Below are 21,390 nucleotides of genomic sequence, written 5' to 3' on the forward strand. Positions count from 1 at the left end.
TATGTAGGGTTAGCATTGGATTTACCCACTTTCTGACCTGGTATAAGTTAGCTTCCTATGCTCTAGGGTTAAAATACCATATATTATTTCAGCTCTCTGAGGTACAGATCACTTTTCATGTACCACTGCATCAATCTAGATAGTTCTGAAACAGCTTCAAATCTGATCAAAGGTTGACCTTATTACGAACAAATAAATATAAAGTCCCATTTCTAAAGCAGTTAAACCACACTTTTCAAGTAAGGCCTTGAAGAGATGTTGTGTAGTCAGACTGGAGCATTCTTCATAGTACTGATTGTGGGAGTTTTACAAGCACACCAGACATCTCAGGAGCAAAGCAAGGGAGATGGGAATCGTGACAATTAGCCCATCCAGCTGGGATGACAAACAGAAGGGAAGCAGGAGGAAAGAAGTTGGAACCCCCCCCCCTTTTTATGATGGGAAGTGAGTAGTTAGTAGGAACAACTCTCTTGTAACTGCTCATTTAGTGTTACATCTGGACAACAGCCAATTAGTTGATGTTGTACCAACAAGAAATATGTCCTCCTCCTCCTTTATCCAGTATCTCATTATCCCAAAATATAATTGTCTTGCTCCTGATCAAAGTTCTTAGGACCATAACAATGCAACATATAGAGAACTATTGACTGAATGTTCCCCAGAGAGGTTAAGCTTTTCTCCCACATAGTCATTGCTTGAACTTTCTTTTTCTTCTCCTATAACAATTCTTAGTGCAACCAACTGAAAAGGGAAGTGTACAGAGGGGCAAATCAATGCACACCATTCAGCATGGGGTAGAATATTCATAGTTGAAAAGAAACAGGCCTGCTGTTTTATTATCATACTGGTTTTTATGTAATGAATTTTATTGTTGCAAGTCACCTTGGGAGGGCTCCTGCCCTGAAGACAACATACAAACATTTTAAATAAATAAAATAAACAGACATACAGTATAGTACCCATGGATTCTTTTCATCCTTAGGGTGCAATCCTATCCATATTTAGACAGAAAAAAGTTCCACAACTCCCAGCATGCTCCAGCCAGCCGGACTGGCTGGGATACACTGGGAGTTGTAGGACTTTTTCTGTCTAAACATTCATAGGATTGTGTCGTTACAGAAATATTTGTCAGGCTGAGCTTGAGGCTGAAGAAACATATTGGTCTCACTGATTTGTAGATCATATTCAGGCTGCAATCCCATACACACTTAGCTGAGAATAAGTCCCATTGAAATCAATGAAACTTACCTTTGGATAGACATGCATAGGATTGCACTGTTAAGGAGCCATTTCCACAGAAAAAATTACTTACATTTACATGATCATACAAATATGGTGAATTTTGCTCAAGTTCAATTGTTTACTGAAGCAATCCTTTACATTCTATTTGTTCATTAAGCAGTTAAGTAAAACTATCTAATTTAAATTATTCCACCAATGTGTAAAATCAGTTTAAATTATAATAAAAGCATGATAATAAAATTATAATAAAAGCATGATAATAAAATTATAATAAAAGCATGATAATAAAATTATAATGAAAGCATGATAGCTTTGCCTCTCTTTACTAGGTGTTAAATTGATCTAACATTTCCTACATAGTAGGCCTTGGGAGTCTAGTGAATATCCCTTGTATTAGAGTTATACATTTCCTCTTAAAATGTTGTGGTTCATTTGATTTTCTTTTTAAAAATTATGATTAGAATTAACATGATAACATAAGTAATAGGAACAGAGTGCCAAATGGCCACTACAGGTGATCATCTGTCAAAAAAATGTGACATATTTTTTGACACCTAATCTTCAGAAGAAAATAGTTTAAATGCTATAAAGCTCAAGTTCATACATCTTGGAGTCGATATTCATTCATGTGTCAACACTGTTTGTTTATTACAACTGCATCCTGTCCTTCCTCAAAGGAGCTCAGGATGACATGAACAACCCCCTGCACACACAATACTTATCACAGTACCATGAAATAATAGGTTAAACTGGGAGATGGTGACTGGACCAAGTATGAGCTTGAGAGGCAATTGGGGATTTGAACTCAGGTCTCCTCAATCAAAACTGAACTCTTTACATCTAGGGTCCCCAATGTTCGTTGATACCAGTGGAGCTCCGATTTTGGTGGGGTGGTGAATCCAGTCTGGGTTTCAGTCAGTGGCTGGCAGCCCAGTGCTTTGTTTTGAAGTGTGCCCAGACACCCAGAAAAAGAAAAAGGTAAGCTGAGGTGGTGGTAGGGAAACATCCTGGGGAGCTAAAGGGGGCAAGCAGGAGGTGTTTGGCCTATGCCCTGTGTGTGCGCGTGGGTGCATTTCTCTGAGCATCACCAGTTTGACTTCTGTGAAATGGGTGCTGGAGCAGAAAGCTGTGGGTTCAACAGAGTGGTTTGGAACTCAGACCCCTCGTAGTTATGTCCATGGGCCAATTATTTTTCTTTTAGCCTCCCTAGTTTGTCTTCTGGGAAATGGTGTCTGCTGATGCCTCCCATGACAGCTGTGTTGTGAATGGGCACCACTCCCCATAGCAGCCATTTTGTGAGTGCTCCTTCAAAATTCCAAATGTGCCCACCGGCCCCAGAAGGTTGGGATTCATGCTTTACATGCTACACCAAACTGGCCATCCCTTTACCTCCCCTCTCAGCCATTGCCTTATTTTTTCCAAGGGTAGCTATTTCCCGAGTCCTCAGAGCATCCACCGGACCAGCAGTATCAGGATGGTGCCGCGCAGCCTTCCCCAGCCCGGGATGCTGGGAGTGGTAGGACACACATGCGGGGTGAGGAAGGCTGGGGTAGCAGAAAGGCCGGAAGGTCTTGTTCTAGAAGACAGCCTCCGCGACACTCCGGGACGGACTACTCAAGAGCAGTCTTCCCCAACCGGGTCCCCTCCAGCTGTTTCCGGCGACACCTCCCTGCGTCTCGACCATTGGCCATGATGGCTGGGGGCGCTGAAGTCTGGAGGGGGCCGGGCTGGAGAGAGCCGGCTTCGAGGGGGCTCGCGGCTGCCCCATCCCAGAAAGTGGCCCGTCCCGCCACCGCGCCCCGGTCAGCCCCTGTCCGCGCCCGTCTGGCCAAGCCGCCGCGATGTGGGGGGCGCGGGCGCGCTCACCGCTCGGCCACCGCGGCTCCGCCGCGGGCGTCTCCGGAGGGCGAGGGCGAGGGCGAGGGCGAGGGCGGCGGCGGCTTAAAAGGCCGGCGGGGCGGGGCGCGCTGCTCGCTACTGCGGGGCGCGAAGAGCTCCGCTCAGGCTCCGCCGCTGAAAAGTTCGAACCGAGAGGCGACCTCGCCGCTGTGGCGCGGCTCTCCGCCCCTCCCTCCCCCGCTCGCCTGCCGGCCGGCCGGCCTAGCCCGCCCAGCGCCCCCGCCCAGCGCCGCCGAGGAGGAGGGGAGTAGCCGGGCAGGAGAAGGTAAGCGGGGGTCCCCCCGGCCCCCCTTGGGAGCTCCCGGTTAATGGGGCGCAGCGCAGCGCGCGCGCTCGCCCTGCCGCTCTGCGCCTCGCCCTCCTCGTCCAGATGCCGGGAACGGACTCCTCCCCCCGCCCCGCCCCGCCGCCCCGCCAATAACGCGGCGGTCCTCGCCGGGCTGGGCGACGGCGTGGCGAGACAGACAGCCGGGCGGGGAGCTGGCGTTCCGATCAATCCCCAGGTCGCCCGGGAGGAGGGGGGCGGCCTGGCGCCAGGGCTGATCAATGGGCGGCTTGCGCCAGATGGGGCGCCGGTGTTTGCGCGCTTCTTCCGCCGTGCATCCGCCCTCATGGGAGCGATCGCAGCTTTTCCGCTTGGCGGCTCAGCTGTTTGCACAAATCCGGCGTCAGCCCAGCCTGGGTGGCATCGCGGGACTCTTAGGGAGTTCTCCCGATGGTGGCTCCTCTTTCAAGGGGGCGGTGATTCCGCTCTCGGCTCGGTCAGAACCTGAAGGAGCTATCCGAGGTGCTGAACCTAGTTTGGGGGTTGGGGTCGGCACCTTGGATAGCTCCTTTAGAGCTCTGACTGAAACCCAGGGCGGATTCACTGCCCCACTGAAACAGGAGCTACGAGCGTCCGCTGGAACCCTGCCCTTCATTGATAGCCACACACACACACACACACACCCGCTGAGAAACCGGTTGTGGCTACATAAAACCTCCTGGGTTTTGCAGCCTACCTGGAACTGCAAAAATGGATAGAGAGGGTCAGTGCAGCTGGCAGACTGCAAGGCATGAAGTTCAGCTGGATGAGATTCCGCATATTGTGCAGATGTCTGCACTGGCTTCTCCAAGAAGATCTATCTCATCCGAGCCAAAATAAATAAGAAATAGCTACCAACACATTAGTTTTGGATGTTAAGTCCTATTGAGTTCGATACAATTTATATCCAAGTAGTTGGTTGTGTTCTTAAGACAATCTGCAAATAGTTACTTCAAATATGAAAAATCTGCAAGATTCCAAAGAGTGACACAAAACACCCCTGTCCCTAAAGTGGTTGTTTTGATTTCCATATATTGTACTTCCAAATGAATTGGCTCAAGATTGCAGCGTGGGGAATTTATTCAGTATCATAGGTGCTTGTACGTGTGTGAGAGAGAGAAAGAGAGAGTCAGGACTTCAAGGAACAGAAATACTAAGCCTGTCGTACCTACATAACTTTGTACGTATAATGTGCAGCCCAATCCTATGCCCATTTGCTCAGTTGGTCTTACTCTCATGTAAGTGTGCATAGGATTTCAGCTGTACAAAATTAAGAACAGTCTTGATCGGCTTTGGCTGTACCTGCAAAGAGAGGAGGATGCCCATCCAATACAGAGAATACCACTAATTCTAACTGCAGTCACTGCATCAAAGTCGCTGCGTGCCTGTGCCCATGAATTATGATGAACTTCTCAGCATATAGCAAAACCATTAGTGCTAAAGTCCCTGGAATATTATTAGACAGAAGTGAGTATCAGAGAAGTATAGCCCTGCTGCAGAAAGGATTAAATTCCAGAGTTATGATTTTTCCTTTTGGAACCTTTCCATCCTTCCTCCCCCCAACCTCCAGATGTGTGTGTGTCCCAATACAAGTGAATTTGCTCCATCCATACAGTGGAGCATGTCTTGCTCCCACAATTGCGTCAGACCTGTGCAAACAAATGACACTCCTCTAAGCACTGAACTAGACTATTTAAGGGGCAGCATTTAAGGGCTCAGCTACAACCTCGAGGCTGCTTCTTCTCTCTGGTATACAGCAGGAATCTGCACCTCATTTAAAAGGTAGGACGGGATGAGTTCACAGAGGAACTCTAATTCTAGGGCAAGGGGAATGATGCACTTGGTGGCTGGCTTCTTCACTTATTTTATATAGTTAGCATTTCTCTCAGACTACACTGAGTTTCTCTCAGAAATTGTAAGGATAAAATCAGCTGCGGTCTTCAAAATTGTGGATGGCAGCTCCATATGAATCTCTTGTTTAAACTGTACATCTCTGCCTTTCTTAATCTTTCACTAATGTATATGATCATCGATTGCATTAATCTTGGGCAACATGTTTGGACTTTTAGGTGGCTGATTTTAACAAGAACTCTTGCTGTATGGTGTTAGCCTGTGCTATACTTTAAGGCAAAGCTACAGTCACTTTTGTATAAAGGACAGGGATCTGAATTCGTTTTGAAAGCCCAGTCCTAAATATATTGGGAGTAATTGTCATTTGATTTCAATCCATTTTCCATATGCAGTGCAATTTATACGTATCTACTCATAATTAAGCCACACTGAGTTCAGTAGGATTTACTCCTGGGTAAGTGTGTATAGGATTGGAGCCATAATGGGTTATGGATGAATGACGGCCAGAAAAGTTGTATCATTTAGATTTTGATCCATCCATTACAATATTGGCAGTTGTCTTTCAATAAATTCCTCACTTCTGATTTGTTCGTTAGTACAGAGATACTGGATGCAGAATAAAATGCTGACACTCTGTTACTTTTCTTCCATCTTACAGTCATACTGGCTGCAGAGCCTGTAATGAATGAAGAATGTGCAGTAGCATTTTTAAAGTTCAAGGAGCTTGGTGATTTTAGCATGGAATGGGTAATTTGACATGATCCAGCCAAATTTAAGCATTTTTAAGTCCTCTTGCTTGATTGGGCATATATGATACACTCTCCCATTAAAATCAATGGGATGCATGTACACTTAGCATGAGATGGGTCATGTTCTGATTTCTCAGATGTATATGAAATGCTTGTTATATTGAATTGCATAAAATATGGGTATTTAATAAACATGTCAAATTGTGGGCTTTCTACAAAACCACATATTCACTTTACCTTTCTTTCCCTCCCTCAAGCACGCACACCACACACACACACACATTCTGAGACACACAGTTCTATCCCTCACACAAAACATCCCCATAGACACATATATATATTCCACACACTTGTATGTGAAACCACCTAGGGATGCTTAGGATGGTGGATTAAGGGCACATTCTTAAGATCACTGTAATGCAGATAACCAGCTTTTAGTTGCTCTGTCCTGTTCCCAATCAGGTTGGTGGTTAAAAGTGGCATATTTCTAGGGATGTCAGAGAATTCCGCCATGGATCTCAGTGAGGCCAAATGCCCTCCGAAATCTGTGGCGGAACGAAGCCCCCCGCCCCTCCACCCCACGAAAGGCTCACGAAACAGAGCACTTACCTGCTGCCGTCCACGCTGACTTGCGAATGGCGGCCACATCTGCGGCCGCCGTTCACTTCCTCATTATAGCCGTGATAGGCTATGTAAATAATTACGTAGCCTATCACGGCTAACGCAGGGACGCCATTTGCATCCCTGCGGAGGCCATGATAGGCTACGTAAGTATTTATCATGACAAAAAACAAAACAAAACAGTGGATGCAAATGCCGGCGGCTACTGAGGCCGCCATTTGCATTTCCTTTTTTTTTTTTTTTTTTGCCATTTTAGCCTACGTAAATATTTACGTAGGCTATTACAGCAAAAAAAAGGGAACGCAAATGGCGTAGTGGCCGCCATTTGTGTTCCCCCTTTTTTTTTTTTGCTATAATAGCCTACGTAAATATTTATGTAGGCTAAAACAGCAAAAAAAAAGGGAATGCAAATGGTGTCCGCCATTTGCATCTGCTGTTTTTTTGTGGGTTTTTTTGCCGTGATAGGCTATGTAAATATTTACATAGCCTATCATGGCAAAATACAGGGATGCAAATGGAGGCGGCTACGGCAGCCACCATTTGCGTCCCTGCAGGCTGCCCAGCGGCCAGATGTCCAGCTGCGGGCGGCCCCGACTGGCAACTCCGTGGAATCTCCACAGAGCGGAGCTGGCCGGAGAGAATTTCGGGGGGAGGGACGGAGCGCCTCCCCCCCACCATGAATGTCACCCTTCGAAAAGGTAAGTGACTTTCGTACATCCCTATATATTTCACTAGTGGTTCTCTAACCTGCTTTCGTCAGTGCAAATCTGAAACTGGAGCAGAGGGGTATACTTACTCCAGAGAAATTAACACAATAGGCTGTGTAATCTTGGGATGTTGCATAACATTCTTATCCATACAGAAATTATCTCGGACAGAAGTCAACTTTGATGTTTCGTCTCTGTAAGAAATGCCATACAGTGAGAAATAGCTACCACAAATATGCCAAAATAAACCTTTTGCCATCTTTTCACAACAGAACATTGCCCATGCTTATAAAAGAGAGAAAAGCTGCTGCCCCCGCCCCCAGCAGCAAATTCTGTTGTGTCAAAAAACTCATGCAAGAGAAAAAGCCAAGATTGGTTTTGGTCTAGCAAGGTGATGTGGCACAGAGAAGACACTCTCCCACTAAGCAGCCTTGCAATGGATTGATGATCTTTGCTCATTACATCATCAGTCTTGGACATAGATCTCAGTGGTATTTCTTAAGTCTTGATGTATGTTGTCAACTGCCTCTCTTTCTTGTATAATTGACCCTCCAGAATATGTCTTGGGAAGCAGATGCAATTTTTGTCCAAAGCAGCACAGCAGCCTGTTGGGACCCTGACAGCCTCCTCTCCCTTTTCTTCCCCAGCTATGTACAGTGGGATCTGCCTCTGCCTGCTCCTGGCAGTGCTGTCCATGAGCTCCTCCGGGCAGCAGACATCAGGATCTCACAATGCCAATTCCGTGGTCACCGATCTCGAGCAGGGTTTGCTAGAAAAGCACCGGCATGCCCGTACCCCAGCCTCTGGCAAATCCAACCAGCGGGTGGAAGGCAGCATTGACCAAAAAGCCAACCTGGGAGCTCTGTTAGCCAAGTACCTCCAGCAAGCCCGAAGAGGTATATATATCAAATCATTTTCTAACCAAGTGTTCTTTGGTGTCAAATAAGTGCCCTTCTAAGATCCAAAGTGAAGGCAGGCTGACCTCACCTAAGCAGACTTTTTGCAAAGCATAGGCGGTCAAGTTGAATCTTGTTATTCCAACCATTGGGATAGCGGTCCTTTGTCTTTGGTTAGTTAGGTATATGCTACAGTTCATGCAGGAGTGGCTGGTGCTTCTAAGTAAATATGCATAGGATTTGGGGCTGCATGTCTCCTGATTTTCATACATCCTTTTATTAGGTTCTCTGTTAATGTAATTATGTTTGGTTATCTACATATTTATAAAATCTCCATGGGTTGGATCTAGATTTACACTGTATCAACTGCGCTGATGGAAGTGGACTTCCCCACTCCATCCTCCTCTCCAGCTCCCTGGAAATGCAGGGAGACTACCGAATGGGGTGATCTCTGATGTGGAGGAGGGAGGGGACCCCCAAAAATTGGTTGGAGAGACCTCCTGTGAGCAGAGCCCTTCCATTTATGGAAGGCAGATCCTGGATCCAACCCCATATCTTTTTATTTACCATACTTGTTTTTTTTTAACCAGACCACATATCTTCCCATGAAGAAAGCACAAATATTTCTCAATTTGCTCAATTCTTTGCTTGTTTAATGCCTTTCTTAGCTTTCTTTCAAGACTACTGTCTTCCTAAAACAGTTTAGAATATAAAGCATACAATTCTGTATCAATATAGCAATTTCCTAAAATTATAAATTAATTTGTTTTAAAAAGAAGAATAAATCAGTAACGAAAACAGCATATATATATATATATATATATATATATATATATATAAATAAAAACAACCTACCAGTTAAAAGTCAGAGGAAACAAATATGTTTCTAAAACCCTCAAAAAACAGCAAGAGTTGGAGCCAGGTATTTATCTCATGAGAGAGAGAGAGAGAGCAAGGGCCACTACTGAGAAGACCTTGGCTCTTGTACCTATTGACCTTACAGACCTTAATGGGGAGTCCGCAAGCAGGGCCTCTGATGATGCTGTTAACACATCAGAAGGTTCATAAGGATGTCAGTATCCTTCAATCATGATGGCTTTGGCTTGTGATGAAATGGAAATAGGCCATAGCAGCTAGCTTTGTGGTGCTGCAACTACATTCATAAAAAGTTTTAATAGTACTGAAATTGGAAGAGGGCTCTAGGGACATGTCATCATCCTCTAATGGCAGCTAGGGTATGCCTGTGGGGAAGAACTCATGGGACCAAGTCCTCACTGCACAGGATATGCAAAGCACAACAACCAAGATCATGGAGATACATATGCCTGCCTTAAAAAAAAAAAAAAACAGTCTTCATATAGTCTGTATTCTCTAGGGTAGGGACTGTCGTCTTGTCATAACTTTGTCCACAGAGCACCTGATCTATAACAGGCCAATATAAAAGACATAATAATAATAAAGATATCTTATTTTCTAGTCAACCTTGATAGCAGTTACAAAACTCAACTGATTATGCATGCACACAAATTTGTCTATTTCCTAGAGCAGAGTATGATTTAACCATAAGCGGCCGAAATCAGCTACTCTTTCTTGCCCTTTCAGGAGGCCACCACTAGATCTCAGCTTTTTGAGCTTCCTTTTACTGGTGCAGTTCTTGCAGTACAATTAAGCAAAGCCATCAGATCCTCAAATTAGATACTTGCTGTTAGATCCTCAAATGCATAATACTTCTTTGTTCATTTTTGTGTCCCCTAACTCTTGTTGTTGTTGTTCAGCCGGTCAGTCGTGTCCAACTCTTTGTGACCCCATGGACCATAGCACGCCAGGCCTTCCTGTCCTGCGCTCTCTCCCGGAGCATGCTCAAGTCCATGTTCATTGCATCGGTGATGCTATCTAGCCATCTCATCCTCTGCTGTCCCCTTCTCCTTTTGCCTTCAATCCTTCCCAGCATCATGGTCTTTTCCAGTGACTTTTCTCTTCGCATTAGGTGGCCAAAATATTTGAGCTTCAGCTTCAGTATCTGTCCTTTCAATGAGCACTCAGGGTTGATTTCCTTTAGGAGGGACTGATTTGACCTCCTTGCAGTCCAGGGCACTCGTAAGAGTCTTCTCCAGCACCACAGTTCGAAAGCATCAATTCTTCGGCGCTCAGCCTTCCTTATAGTCCAGCTCTCACAGCCATATGTTGCTGCTGGGAAAACCATAGCTTTGATTATACGAACCTTTGTCGGCAAGGTGATGTCTCTGCTTCTAACTATGCTGTCTAGGTTTGCCATAGCTTTCCTCCCAAGGAGCAAGCGTCTTTTAATTTCATGGCTACAGTCACCATCTACAGTGATCTTGGAGCCCAAGAAAATAAAAGCTGTCACTGCTTCCATTTCTTTGCCTTTTATATGCCAGGAAGTGATGGGGCCAGATGCCATGATCTTCGTTTTTTTAATGTTGAGTTTCAAACCAGCTTTTGCACTCTCCACTTTCACCCTCAACAAGAGGCTCTTTAGATCCTCTTAGCTTTCTGCCATTAGGGTGGTATCGTCTGCGTATCTGAGGTTGTTGATAATTCTCCCGGCAGTCTTAATTCCGACCTGTGATTCATCCAACCCGGCGTTTCTCATGATGTACTCTGCATATAAATTAAATAAGCAGGGCGACAATATACAGCCTTGTCGTACCCCTTTCCCAATTTTGAACCAATCGGTCGTTCCATGTCCGGTTCTTACTATTGCTTCTTGACCCTCGTACAGGTTTCTCAGGAGACAGGTAAGGTGGTCTGGTACTGCCATCACTTTAAGAATTTGCCACAGTTTGTTGTGATCCACACAATCAAAGGCTTTAGCGAAGTCAATGAAGCAGAAATAGACGTTTTTCTGGAATTCTCTTGCCTTCTCCATGATCCAGTGAATGTTGGCGATTTGATCTCTAGTTCCTCTGCCTCTTCGAAATCCAGCTTGTACTTCCGGTAGTTCTCAGTTCACATACTGCTGAAGCCTAGTTTGTAGGATTTTCAGCATTACCTTGCTGGCATGTGAAATGAGCGCAATTGTGCGGTAGTTTGAACACTCTTTGGCATTGCCCTTCTTTGGAATTGGAATGTAAACTGACCTTTTCCAGTCTTGTGGCCATTGTTGAGTGTTCCAAATGTGTTGGCATATTGAGTGCAGCACTTTAACAGCATCATCTTTTAGGATCTTAAATAGCTCAGCTGGAATACTGTCATCTCTGCTAGCTTTGTTGTTAGTAATGCTTGCTAAGGCCCTCTTGACTTCACTCTCTAGGAAGTCCGGCTCCAGTTCAGTGACTGCACTATCATGGCTATCAGGGACATTAAGATCTTTCCTGTATAGTTCTTCTGTGTATCCTTTCCACCGCTTCTTAATCTCATCTGCTTCTGTTAGGTCCCTGCCTTCTTTGTCCTTTATCATGCCCATCTTTGCACAAAATGTTCCCTTGAGATCTCCGATTTTCTTGAAGGGATCTCTAGTCTTTCCCATAGTATTGTTCTCTTCGATTTCTTTGCATTGTTCATTTAAGAAGGCCTTCTTGTCTCTCCTTGCTATTCTCTGGAACTCTGCATTCAGTTGGGTATATCTTCCCCTTTCTCCCTTGCTTTTCGCTTGCCTTCTTTCCTCAGCTACTTGTAAAGCCTCATCAGACAGCCACTTGGCTTTCTTGCATTTCTTTTTATTTGGGATGCATTGAGTTGCTGCCTCCTGAACAATGTTACGGACCTCCGTCCATAGTTCCTCAGGCACTCTGTCTATCGGGTCTAATCTCTTAAATCTATTTGTCACCTCCACTGTATATTCATAAGGGATATGATTTAGGTCATACCTGAATGGTTTTGTGGTTTTCCCTACGTTCTTCAATTTAAGCCAAAATTTTGCAATAAGAAGCTCATGATCTGAGCCACAGTCAGCTCCAGGTCTTGTTTTTACTGACTGTATGGAGCTTCTCCATCTTTGGCTGCAAAGGACATAATCAATCTGATTTCGATATTCACCATCTGGTGATGTCCATGTGCAGAGTCACCTCTTGTGCTGTTGGAAAAGAGTGTTTGCTATGATCAGCGTGTTCTCTTGGCAAAACTCTATTAGCCTTTGTCCTGCTTCATTTTGTACACCAAGGCCATGCTTGCCTGTTATCCCAGTTATGTCTTGACTTCCTACTTTAGCATTCCAATCTCCAATGATGAAGAGGACATCTTTTTTTGGTGTTAGTTCTAGAAGGTGTTGTAGGTCTTCATAGAACCGATCAACCTCAGCTTCTTCGGCATCAGTGGTTGGGGCATAGACTTGAATTACTGTGATATTGAATGGTTTGCCTTGGATTCGTACTGAGATCATTCTATCATTTTTGAGATCATACCCCAGGACTGCTTTTCCCACCCTTTTCTTGACTATGTGTGCTACTCCATTTCTTCTAAGGAATTCTTGCCCACAGTAGTAGATATAATGGTCACCTGAATTAAATTCGCCCATGCTTGTCCATTTTAGTTTGCTGATTCCCAAGATGTCGATGTTCAGTCTTGCCATCTCATGTTTGACCACCTCCAGCTTACCTTGATTCATTGATCTGACATTCCAGGTTCCTAAACAATGTTGTTCTTTACAGCATCGGACTTTCTTTTCACCACCAGACACATCCACAGCCGAGTGTCCTTTCGGCTTTGGCCCAGCCGCTTCACTCTTTCTGGCGCTACTTGGAAATTCCCTCTGCTCTTCCCCAGTAGTATATTGGACACCTTCCGACCTGAGGGTATCATCTTCCAGCGTCATATCTTTTAGCCTTGTGATACGTTCCATGGGGTTTTCTTGGCAAGAATACTGAAGCGGGTTGCCATTTCCTTCTCCAGTGGACCACATTTTGTCAGAACTCTCTGCCATGACCTGTCCATCTTGGGTGGCCCTGCACGGCATAGCTTATGGCTTCACTGAGTTATGCAAGCCCCTTCGCGCAACAAGGCAGTGATCCATGAAGGGGGTGGCCTAACTCTAGTGTACTTCAAATGAAGTCCTAGTGACTGCTGATTGATGCAATTGGTAAGGAATCCAGAGGTAGAAAAGAGTCTTATAATGCAATCCCAAACTTGACTACTCAAGGAGCAGGTCCCAGTGAATTCAATGGGGCTCACTCCTAGGCAGTTGCCTCACTACTAGGCATAGCAGCTTCGCTCACAGCAGAACCAGAGGGAAGTGAACAGGAATTTAGGTTCCATTAAACTGAATGAGGATTATGTATCTCTGTCCTGCAGATAGGTGTATGGGTGTCAACCATAAGCTAGTGGGGTAGAACAGGACACTACCCAAAGCCTTCCACTAAGCTTCAGCAGGCTTTGCCTTGCAGGGGAGGGGCCATAGCTGAACAGTTGTGAATATCCTTTGCATCTATGAGCTCTTTGTTTCCATAAATAGGATTTCCAGTTAAAGAAAGTCAGGCAGGAAGTTTGGGGGAAACAGTGGGGCAGCTAAGGCTGGACCTCAAGACTGAGGTCCAGAGCTCCACAGCCCAGGGGGCCCCAAATGACCCCCAGGGAGCAGCAGGTGATGGAAGTAGTGGCAAACAGTCCTGTTATCAACACCAGGGCCAATATGGACATACCTTGGCCTGCTAATGCTGACTCTGCTCACTGCAGCATCCTCCCTTCCTTCTTATTTTAAAAAAATATTTTATAGTCAGGAGGTGACCATCCATGGATGCACTTAGTTACAAGTGCTCAGTTAATTATTTTTACTTTAAAAATATATTATCCTTTTCTACAACACAGGTGGTACTTAGCTCCAAGTAAATGTGTTTAGCATCAGGGCAGCAGAAGCAAACTCCATTTTATTCCTGTAGTCATGAAGGTGCTATGCTTTACGTGAATTTAAAATGTGAAACTGCACATGGTTGGAGTACAACTTTTTATCAGGGTTAGCAAACTGCTTGTTTGCTTGCTTGCCTATTCTAACATATCAGGAATATAGAAGCAGATGTAAAGCATGGAATGGTGGGGCAGCAGGGGGAGAGAGAAAGGAGACGTTACTTGTGTACTTCATAACTGAAACAATTCACATGACTGTCTAAAGAGGCCCCACAAAAAACTATTAACTCCCAGATCCAAAATTACCTAGCTGTAGCACTGGGGGTGGGGGAACTATACTTGAGGGCCCACCTGGATCATTTGTAGCAAAATGTCTGTGACATGTCTGCAGATTGACTAAGAGCATAAGAAGAGCCCTACTAGATCAGACCAAGGTCCATCTAGTCCAGCATTCTGTTCACACAGTGGCCAACCTGCTGCCCACGGGAAATGCTCAAGCAGGAGATGAGTGCAACAGCACCCTCCTGCCCATGTTCCCCAGCAACTGGTGCACATAGGCATACTGCCTCTGATACTGGAAGTAGCATATAGCCATCAAGACTTGTAACAATGTATATGAACTTGAGCACACTCCGGGAGAGAGCAGAGGACAGGAAGGCCTGGCGTGCTGTGGTCCATGGGGTCACGAAGAGTCAGACACGACTTAATGACTGAACAACAACAACAACAACTGTGAATTTGCCCAATTCCCTTTTAAAGCCATCCAAATTGGTGGCCATCATTACGTCTTATAGTAGTGAATTCCATGGTTTGACTGTGCACTGTATGAAGAGGACCTTCCTTTTATCTGACCTGAAGCTCCCACCAGTCAGCTTCATGGGATGACTCCAGGTTCTATTATTATGCAAGAGGGAGAAATATGTCTCCCTGTCCACTTTCCCCACATAATGCATAATTTTGTACTCCTGTGTCATGTCTCCCCTTACTCACCTTTTTTCTAAGCTAAACAGTCCCAGATGGTGTAACTTTTCCTCACAGGGGAGTTGCTTCAGCTCCTTGATTATTTCAGTTGCTATTGTCCCCCAGACCAGAATGCTCAGGGTGATCTTGAGATGGAAAATGAAATCAGGGAGGCTTCAAAATGAGGAAGTGTTGCAATAACGGGTAACTCCAATTACCCCACATTGACTGGATAAATCTCTATTTCTCCATTATCAATTGTTTCCTCTCAAAGCAGCTTATAACTACCACCACCTTCTCCAAATAAGAAAGTTGCAAAGCTCCAAGTGCATACATTTGCATGTAACATGTTGTTGAGCTCTGTGTCTTTAGAGAGCCTCTTCCAGTCAGGCTTTGGCTATTTGGACCAATGACCCAAGCTGCTGTAAGACAGTTTATTGCCATACGTGCCAGATGTCTTCAAATGAGGAAGAGGACTGTCAGCAAAAGCGGTGCCTAAAATGCCAATTCAAAACAAGATTAAATCAACCCACAGATTTCAGTAGAGCTTACTTCTGTAAAAGCACTTTGAGAATTGGAGCCTAAATTGCATTCCAAGTTCCCCAAGGCTTGTTCGTACACTCCTACATTATAGTCACAACAGCAAATGGGAAACTATAAGAACGTAAGTGGGCAAAGGAAAAAGAGATTGGTGGATGAAGGACATTTGTTATCAGAGCAATCTTTTCCTAGCCCAATATCATATTCCTCCCTCTGGACCATTAGGGTAAAAGTTTTCTCAATAGCCACATTTGTATTTCACAAAATGAACTCCACTGGGTAGTCAGAGCACTCTTCTAGAGCACAAGTCAATGCCTCTTCATTTCAAAGCTTCATTTCAAAGCCTCTTCATTTCAAAGTAAAAGGCTAAGAGAGCTATCCTCAAAATGGCCTATTATTTACAGTGCAATCCTATACAAATTTTTACTCTGAAGTACGTCCTACTATGATCGGTGGGGCTTCTGGGTTTAGGACTGCAGCTTTGCAGCACCTTCCTATATATATCTACTCAGAAGTAAGTCCCACTGAGCTCAGTGGGAGTTACTGCTAGGTAAGTTGATAGAGGATCACAGCCTTAGATTCCTATATACTTTGCATTTCTGCCATTTGGGAATTCAGGCATTAATATTGCATCGGTAAGGCTTAGTTATGTATTCATACCTTCTGGCATTTGCTATTATGTTAAATGTTGGTTTGAAGCAACTTTCAGCATCTATGATCATAATCCACTGAGCAATGTTGCTACACAATCTTCATTAATTCAGAAGCCCTATTTGACACATTCCAACAGGGAATTTGCCTGTATGTTTGTTGCAGCCAAAAATAACAAAGAGTCTGGCAGCTCCTGAAGACTAGGGGTTGGATGCAGATTTTGTCATACTAATTGATTTCAGTGGGTCTCCTCTAAGTATGACTAAATTGGGATTTATTGTGGTGTCACCTTTGTAGGTTCTAGTCCACAAAAGCTTATGCCTCAGTATATCCATCAGTCTAAGGTTCCACAAGAATCTAAATTTGCCATAGTGTGAGTTTATGAAGGATGAAAAGCTGAGAACATTACATCAGTTCTTAAAAGGAAAAGAGGGTCTATGCAAAGAAATATCTCTGGACACCAACAGTTCTAAATTAACCATTATGCTCAGTAAATTATAACAGAAAGTGGAAGCCAGATTGGGAATTTCCCAGCATTGAGAAAATGAATTTCCTGCTCCCTGCCCTGAGATAGTGATGATGACATTGTTGTTTTCATTGTCGTTGTTAAATAACAACAAGAACAACAACGTGCACTGACCCCCATATCCAATTCAGACTCCAGTTCAGTTCTTCAGAAAATGGCTTGATTCTGCTTGCACCAATTTGGTGGCCTCCAACTTTGATTTGGGCACTGCACCCAAGGTTCATGCCTCCCATTGTCCATCATGGGAAATTTAAAAAATAGCGGTAAAAAATAGCGGTAACTTTTTTTCTCTCTGATGTGGATGATATTTGCAGGCATAGTAACCCCTTAGGAGGGAATTATGCCTATGAAATGTCAGAACTATAGGTTCCGGGGGGGGTTTGTGCTACATGCCTTTATATTTTGATGTTCTTTTTTAAAGGGAACTGCTGATAACTCTTTTATTTCCTGGCAAAATTGGATGAATTTGCAGGAGTAGTTGCCCATTCTGAAGGGTTTGAGCCTGCTATGTTTCAGATGAATAGACACATGGGTCTTTATACAAAAGCAGCCTTGACATTTTAAGATTATCCCAATGGGGATGCACTTATTCCCCTATCTTTCTTGCAGTCCATTGTTCTGAAAATGGCAGACCCCCAGGCAGTGACTATAAGTAAAAATCCTGCAAAGTTTCTGAAGGATAGATGTAGTGCTTAATGTTGAAAGGCAGTCCTTGCACATTGAGGCTGTTCACACAACACACTAACCCACACTCAGTAGTTGAGTATGGGCTGTTGTTGAACCATGGGTTGTTTGTTGAACCATGGGTTAGCATGTTGTCTGAACCCAGGACATTTTCCACAGAGTGGCTTATTAACCATGCCGTGTGGCTTCTTAACCACCCAGAATAACCCAGCAACAAACCATGGGTTCTCAAGGAGGCTTGTTCAAGAAAAATAAGCCACACTGCATGATTAACAAGCCACCCTACAGAAAATGTCCTGGATTCAGACAACACACTAACCCACAGTTCAACAAACAACCCACAGTTCAACAACAACCCACACACAATCACTGCGTGTGAGTTAGCATGTTGTGTCAACAGCCCCTCTGTGTGTGTGTTTGTGCATGTGTGTGCATGCACAGGGGGAGTGATTCACTTCCCCTTCCCTTCCCCCCTGTGTGTTTTTGGGCAATTTGCATGAAAATAGCACACATCATAGAGGTCTCCTGAGGCAAAACACCTGCAAAGTTTCAGAAGGATAGGTGCAATAGCTAGGGAGTTACGGTGATTGAAACCAAGTTTAAGGCTTTCTCCAAAGTTAAGCCAATAGATCATTACCATCATCATCAACACACATGCAGAAGCCCAGTTCAGACATAATGAAAAGCCACACTGCTACTAAAGGGGGCCTCCATAGTCTGATCCCTGCCCCAGCCGCCTTGAAGTAGCCATGGAAAGAACCATGCCAGCTACTTCCCAAGGTGGCAAATGCAGCCTCAGAGAACCTCTGAGAGATCTGAAAGGGGTGGGAGGGGACAGAAGTGGCAGGATACCATGTTTCCTATCGCCCCTGAAGCCACAGCCCTGCCCCCAGCAGCATACATCTGATGACATAGACACTTGTCTTCAAATGCCCATGGTGTACCACACTCAGAGTTAGTATTTAAATCAGGGCTGCAAAACCTGTGGTCCTCCATATGTTTTGTACAACAACTCCCATAAACTCTGACATTGACCATGCTGGCTGGGGCTGATGGGAGTTGCAGTCCAACAACATCCGGTGGGCCTTAGTCTCTGCAGCCCTGACATCAAATGTCCCAAGACTCTTTACTACTATCATTGTTTTAGGAATGAGTTTGTTTACTTCTGTGTCACTTTTCTTTTTTTTAGGTTCTAATGGAAAGGTCTCTGTGATGGAATTACAGAGTTTTGACCCTACACACAGGATAAGAGACAGAGACTACATGGGCTGGATGGATTTTGGACGCCGCAGTGCTGAAGAATATGAGTACGCTTCTTAAAGAGCATCAAACTATGCTTAAAAGGAATTAACATCAAGTCCCATTTCTGTACAGAAAAAATTGTCATCCTTTTCAAATCAGCGTTTTAAAAAAAATATGTACTTGATGTAAATTTGTCTGTAAAACTATACAATGCAATATATATTATATAAACATATGCAGAATTTTCAAGAAAAAAAATTATTCTCTTTCTCCTATACTTTCTTAGCACTCACTGTAAACATATTAAAAGTATTTCACTCATCCCTCGGTTGTCTTATCACCCCAAGTGTTGCTGCGTGTTGCAATCCACTGCCGAAGGAAAATGCTTTCAAATCTACCCTACACTTATTTGTTAATCTGAACAACTTCCAAAGTTTAAAAAAGTGTGTTGTAGGCAATGATTTGATCCTGACTAAGTCATACTGAGAGTAGACCCATTGTAATCAATGGGACCTAGTCTGGACTAACTTTGGTCCCACTGATTTTAATGGGCCTACTCTAAATATGACTAAGTTTGGATCCAACCCAATCTGTTCAGGTATCAACATGGTAGAAGAGCTTTCCTGTGAAAAGCATTTTCACGGTTCTGAGAGTCCATTTAAAATTTAAGTCAAACAAATATCTAGAGCATATGAGGTTCAGTCATTTTCTATTGTGAAGTCGATGTGAAAATTCTGCTAAAATAATTAATTCTGGAATAAACAGAACATGCCTTGCCTCCTGGTGACTTATACATTTGTTTTGCAGTCCAAGAGGAACATCCCCACCACCATTCACACAATAGAGCATGTGGTTATTTTGCTATGGCTCAAGGGAAGACAAACAGAGTAATTTAAATATGAAGAGCAGTACACATTGGGAGGAATCCAGATGTAAAACAATCATAAATCATACTAAACGTGTGTAGAATATATTTATTACAGGCACATTTTTCACAATTTCTCCTTTCCTAAATCCTAAATCCTTCAGTAAAAATGGAATTGAAGTAATTGATGGAGCAATATACATGCTACTCCTTCTCAAGAGATCAGCAAAATTATATGGAATGATGACAGAATTCAAAGGGGAGAGCAGGTCCTTGGGTGTTGGGAACAGAATTCTACTCCTGTAAGGGAGGAAGCTGGGAAAGATATTGAGGCTAACCAACAAAGTTTTTCATTGATATTCAAGGCATGAGACTGTTTCCTGTTACTGTTGGAGCTGTTGCAAGAGGGAACCTTATATTCTTGAAGGATGAATTTCAGTGCAGGGTAACAGATGCATAGGAAGAGGGGTTCCTGTACCTCTAATAGCTGTCGAACAGGAGTGAGCAGACTTTGGGCATGCAGGATCTAGTTTGCTTTACACTAGAACTCTGAGATCCACCAACCAGAGCCAAGAGACATACACTTTGAATTAATGAATTCTGAGCCCAGGAACTGGTTTGGAGTACCTGAACTGAACACAGCTTACAGTCCTTCCACACAAAAAATCATTGCTGTGGGTGCTCTCTCATATACACACACACACACACACACACACACACACAGCTTTATTTCAGCAGTATATTTTTTTCTCTCGGTATGTGTCACTTTGTTGCTGCCACTGTTAAACCACTGGGAATCTGAAATCCTCACCAATCTACTTCAAATCACTCAGAAATCAGTAGATCCAGTCTACCTCCTGCCTGCCCCTGCTGCAGAAGAAGGAATTTCAGGAGGTATCATTGGTCTCAATCCTGCATGATAAGCTGTACCTACCTATAGAAATCCCATCATCTACGCAATTACTAAAGATACAGAATTAAGGAAGTCAGGAATCTACATATTCAGGTTGCCAGGAAATGGTTGTCCTCTTTCACTTTGGTGCAAGTGCAAGGTTTCCTGTCAGGTTTCTTTTAGCAATGCCCAGAAGGTTATTGTGCTGAAGATCACAGAGGTGGTTTAAGCAGAACACCATTTCAGACATGGGCCAGTCAAGTCAGGTGTGAAAGGAAAGGATGAATCCCTGGAACTCCATAGCTACTTAAAAGCGTTGTGATGTATACAACACATATGAATTCAGCAAAGGGCCCTGGATGCCTTCCGGAAGCAATATAAGAGTTTGCTGCTTGGCTTTTAGCAGGAAGCGGTAAAGAGGTGGGGCAATTTAAATTTCTTTATCAAACAAAGCTTAGTAGGGTTTTCTGAAAGAACAGAACTGTCCTCCATTTTTGTATTTAGTTTATATTTTGGGATATTATGAGGTTAAATCCTCTGTGTGTGTGTGTGTGTGTGTGTGTGCGCGCACGCGCGCGTGCATGCATGCCGATCAGTTTCAACCAAAAGCTTAAATGTTTTGTTAGAATATAGAAGTCAGGAAGTTTGCTCAGGGAGCCAGGAGATTATGAAGTTTGCAGGAAGTTCAACAGGAGGTCAGAGGAAGAACATAAGAAATAGAAATTTACGTTGCAGAAATGAATCAGAACATCTCTCCTGCTTGGTTGGAGTTGGAAAAAAAGTAATTTTAAGATTAAAAGGTTACGGCAGAAAAGGAGAAAGAAGCAGAGAAACAGAGAGAAGAAGAGAGCGAAGGAAGGAAGGCCAGAATCCTTGAGGAAAGAAAGAGTCAGAGCTTCTGCAGCTGGAGAACTACTAAAGAGAGTGCTGGACCTATGACACTTAAGATATTGCTTGGATAA

At 44.0% G+C, this 21,390-nt stretch overlaps 1 protein-coding gene across 4 annotated transcripts in view; it reads left to right on the top strand.

Moving 5' to 3' along the window:
- The window catches only part of CCK (cholecystokinin), a 43,243-nt gene extending 23,785 nt beyond the window's left edge, over positions 1-19,458 (top strand). For 2 of the 4 annotated variants that reach the window (XM_084860415.1, XM_084860414.1), the window contains 2 exons: positions 8,021-8,269; positions 18,619-19,458. In XM_084860415.1, the coding sequence (XP_084716541.1) occupies positions 8,023-8,269; positions 18,619-18,749 (378 nt within the window). In that variant the 5' untranslated portion in view covers positions 8,021-8,022 and the 3' untranslated portion in view covers positions 18,750-19,458. Of the gene's footprint in view, positions 1-2,845; positions 3,407-5,171; positions 5,228-8,020; positions 8,270-18,618 lie in introns of those variants that run through there. The other 2 variants (XM_084860413.1, XM_084860417.1) reach the window with 2 other exon arrangements.
- The last annotated feature ends 1,932 nt before the right edge of the window (positions 19,459-21,390 follow it).

The sequence above is a fragment of the Heloderma suspectum genome, chromosome 5 (genome assembly GCF_057233095.1).
Source record: "Heloderma suspectum isolate Gila_16-S chromosome 5, 16-S_ref, whole genome shotgun sequence".
Lineage (NCBI taxonomy): Eukaryota > Metazoa > Chordata > Lepidosauria > Squamata > Helodermatidae > Heloderma > Heloderma suspectum.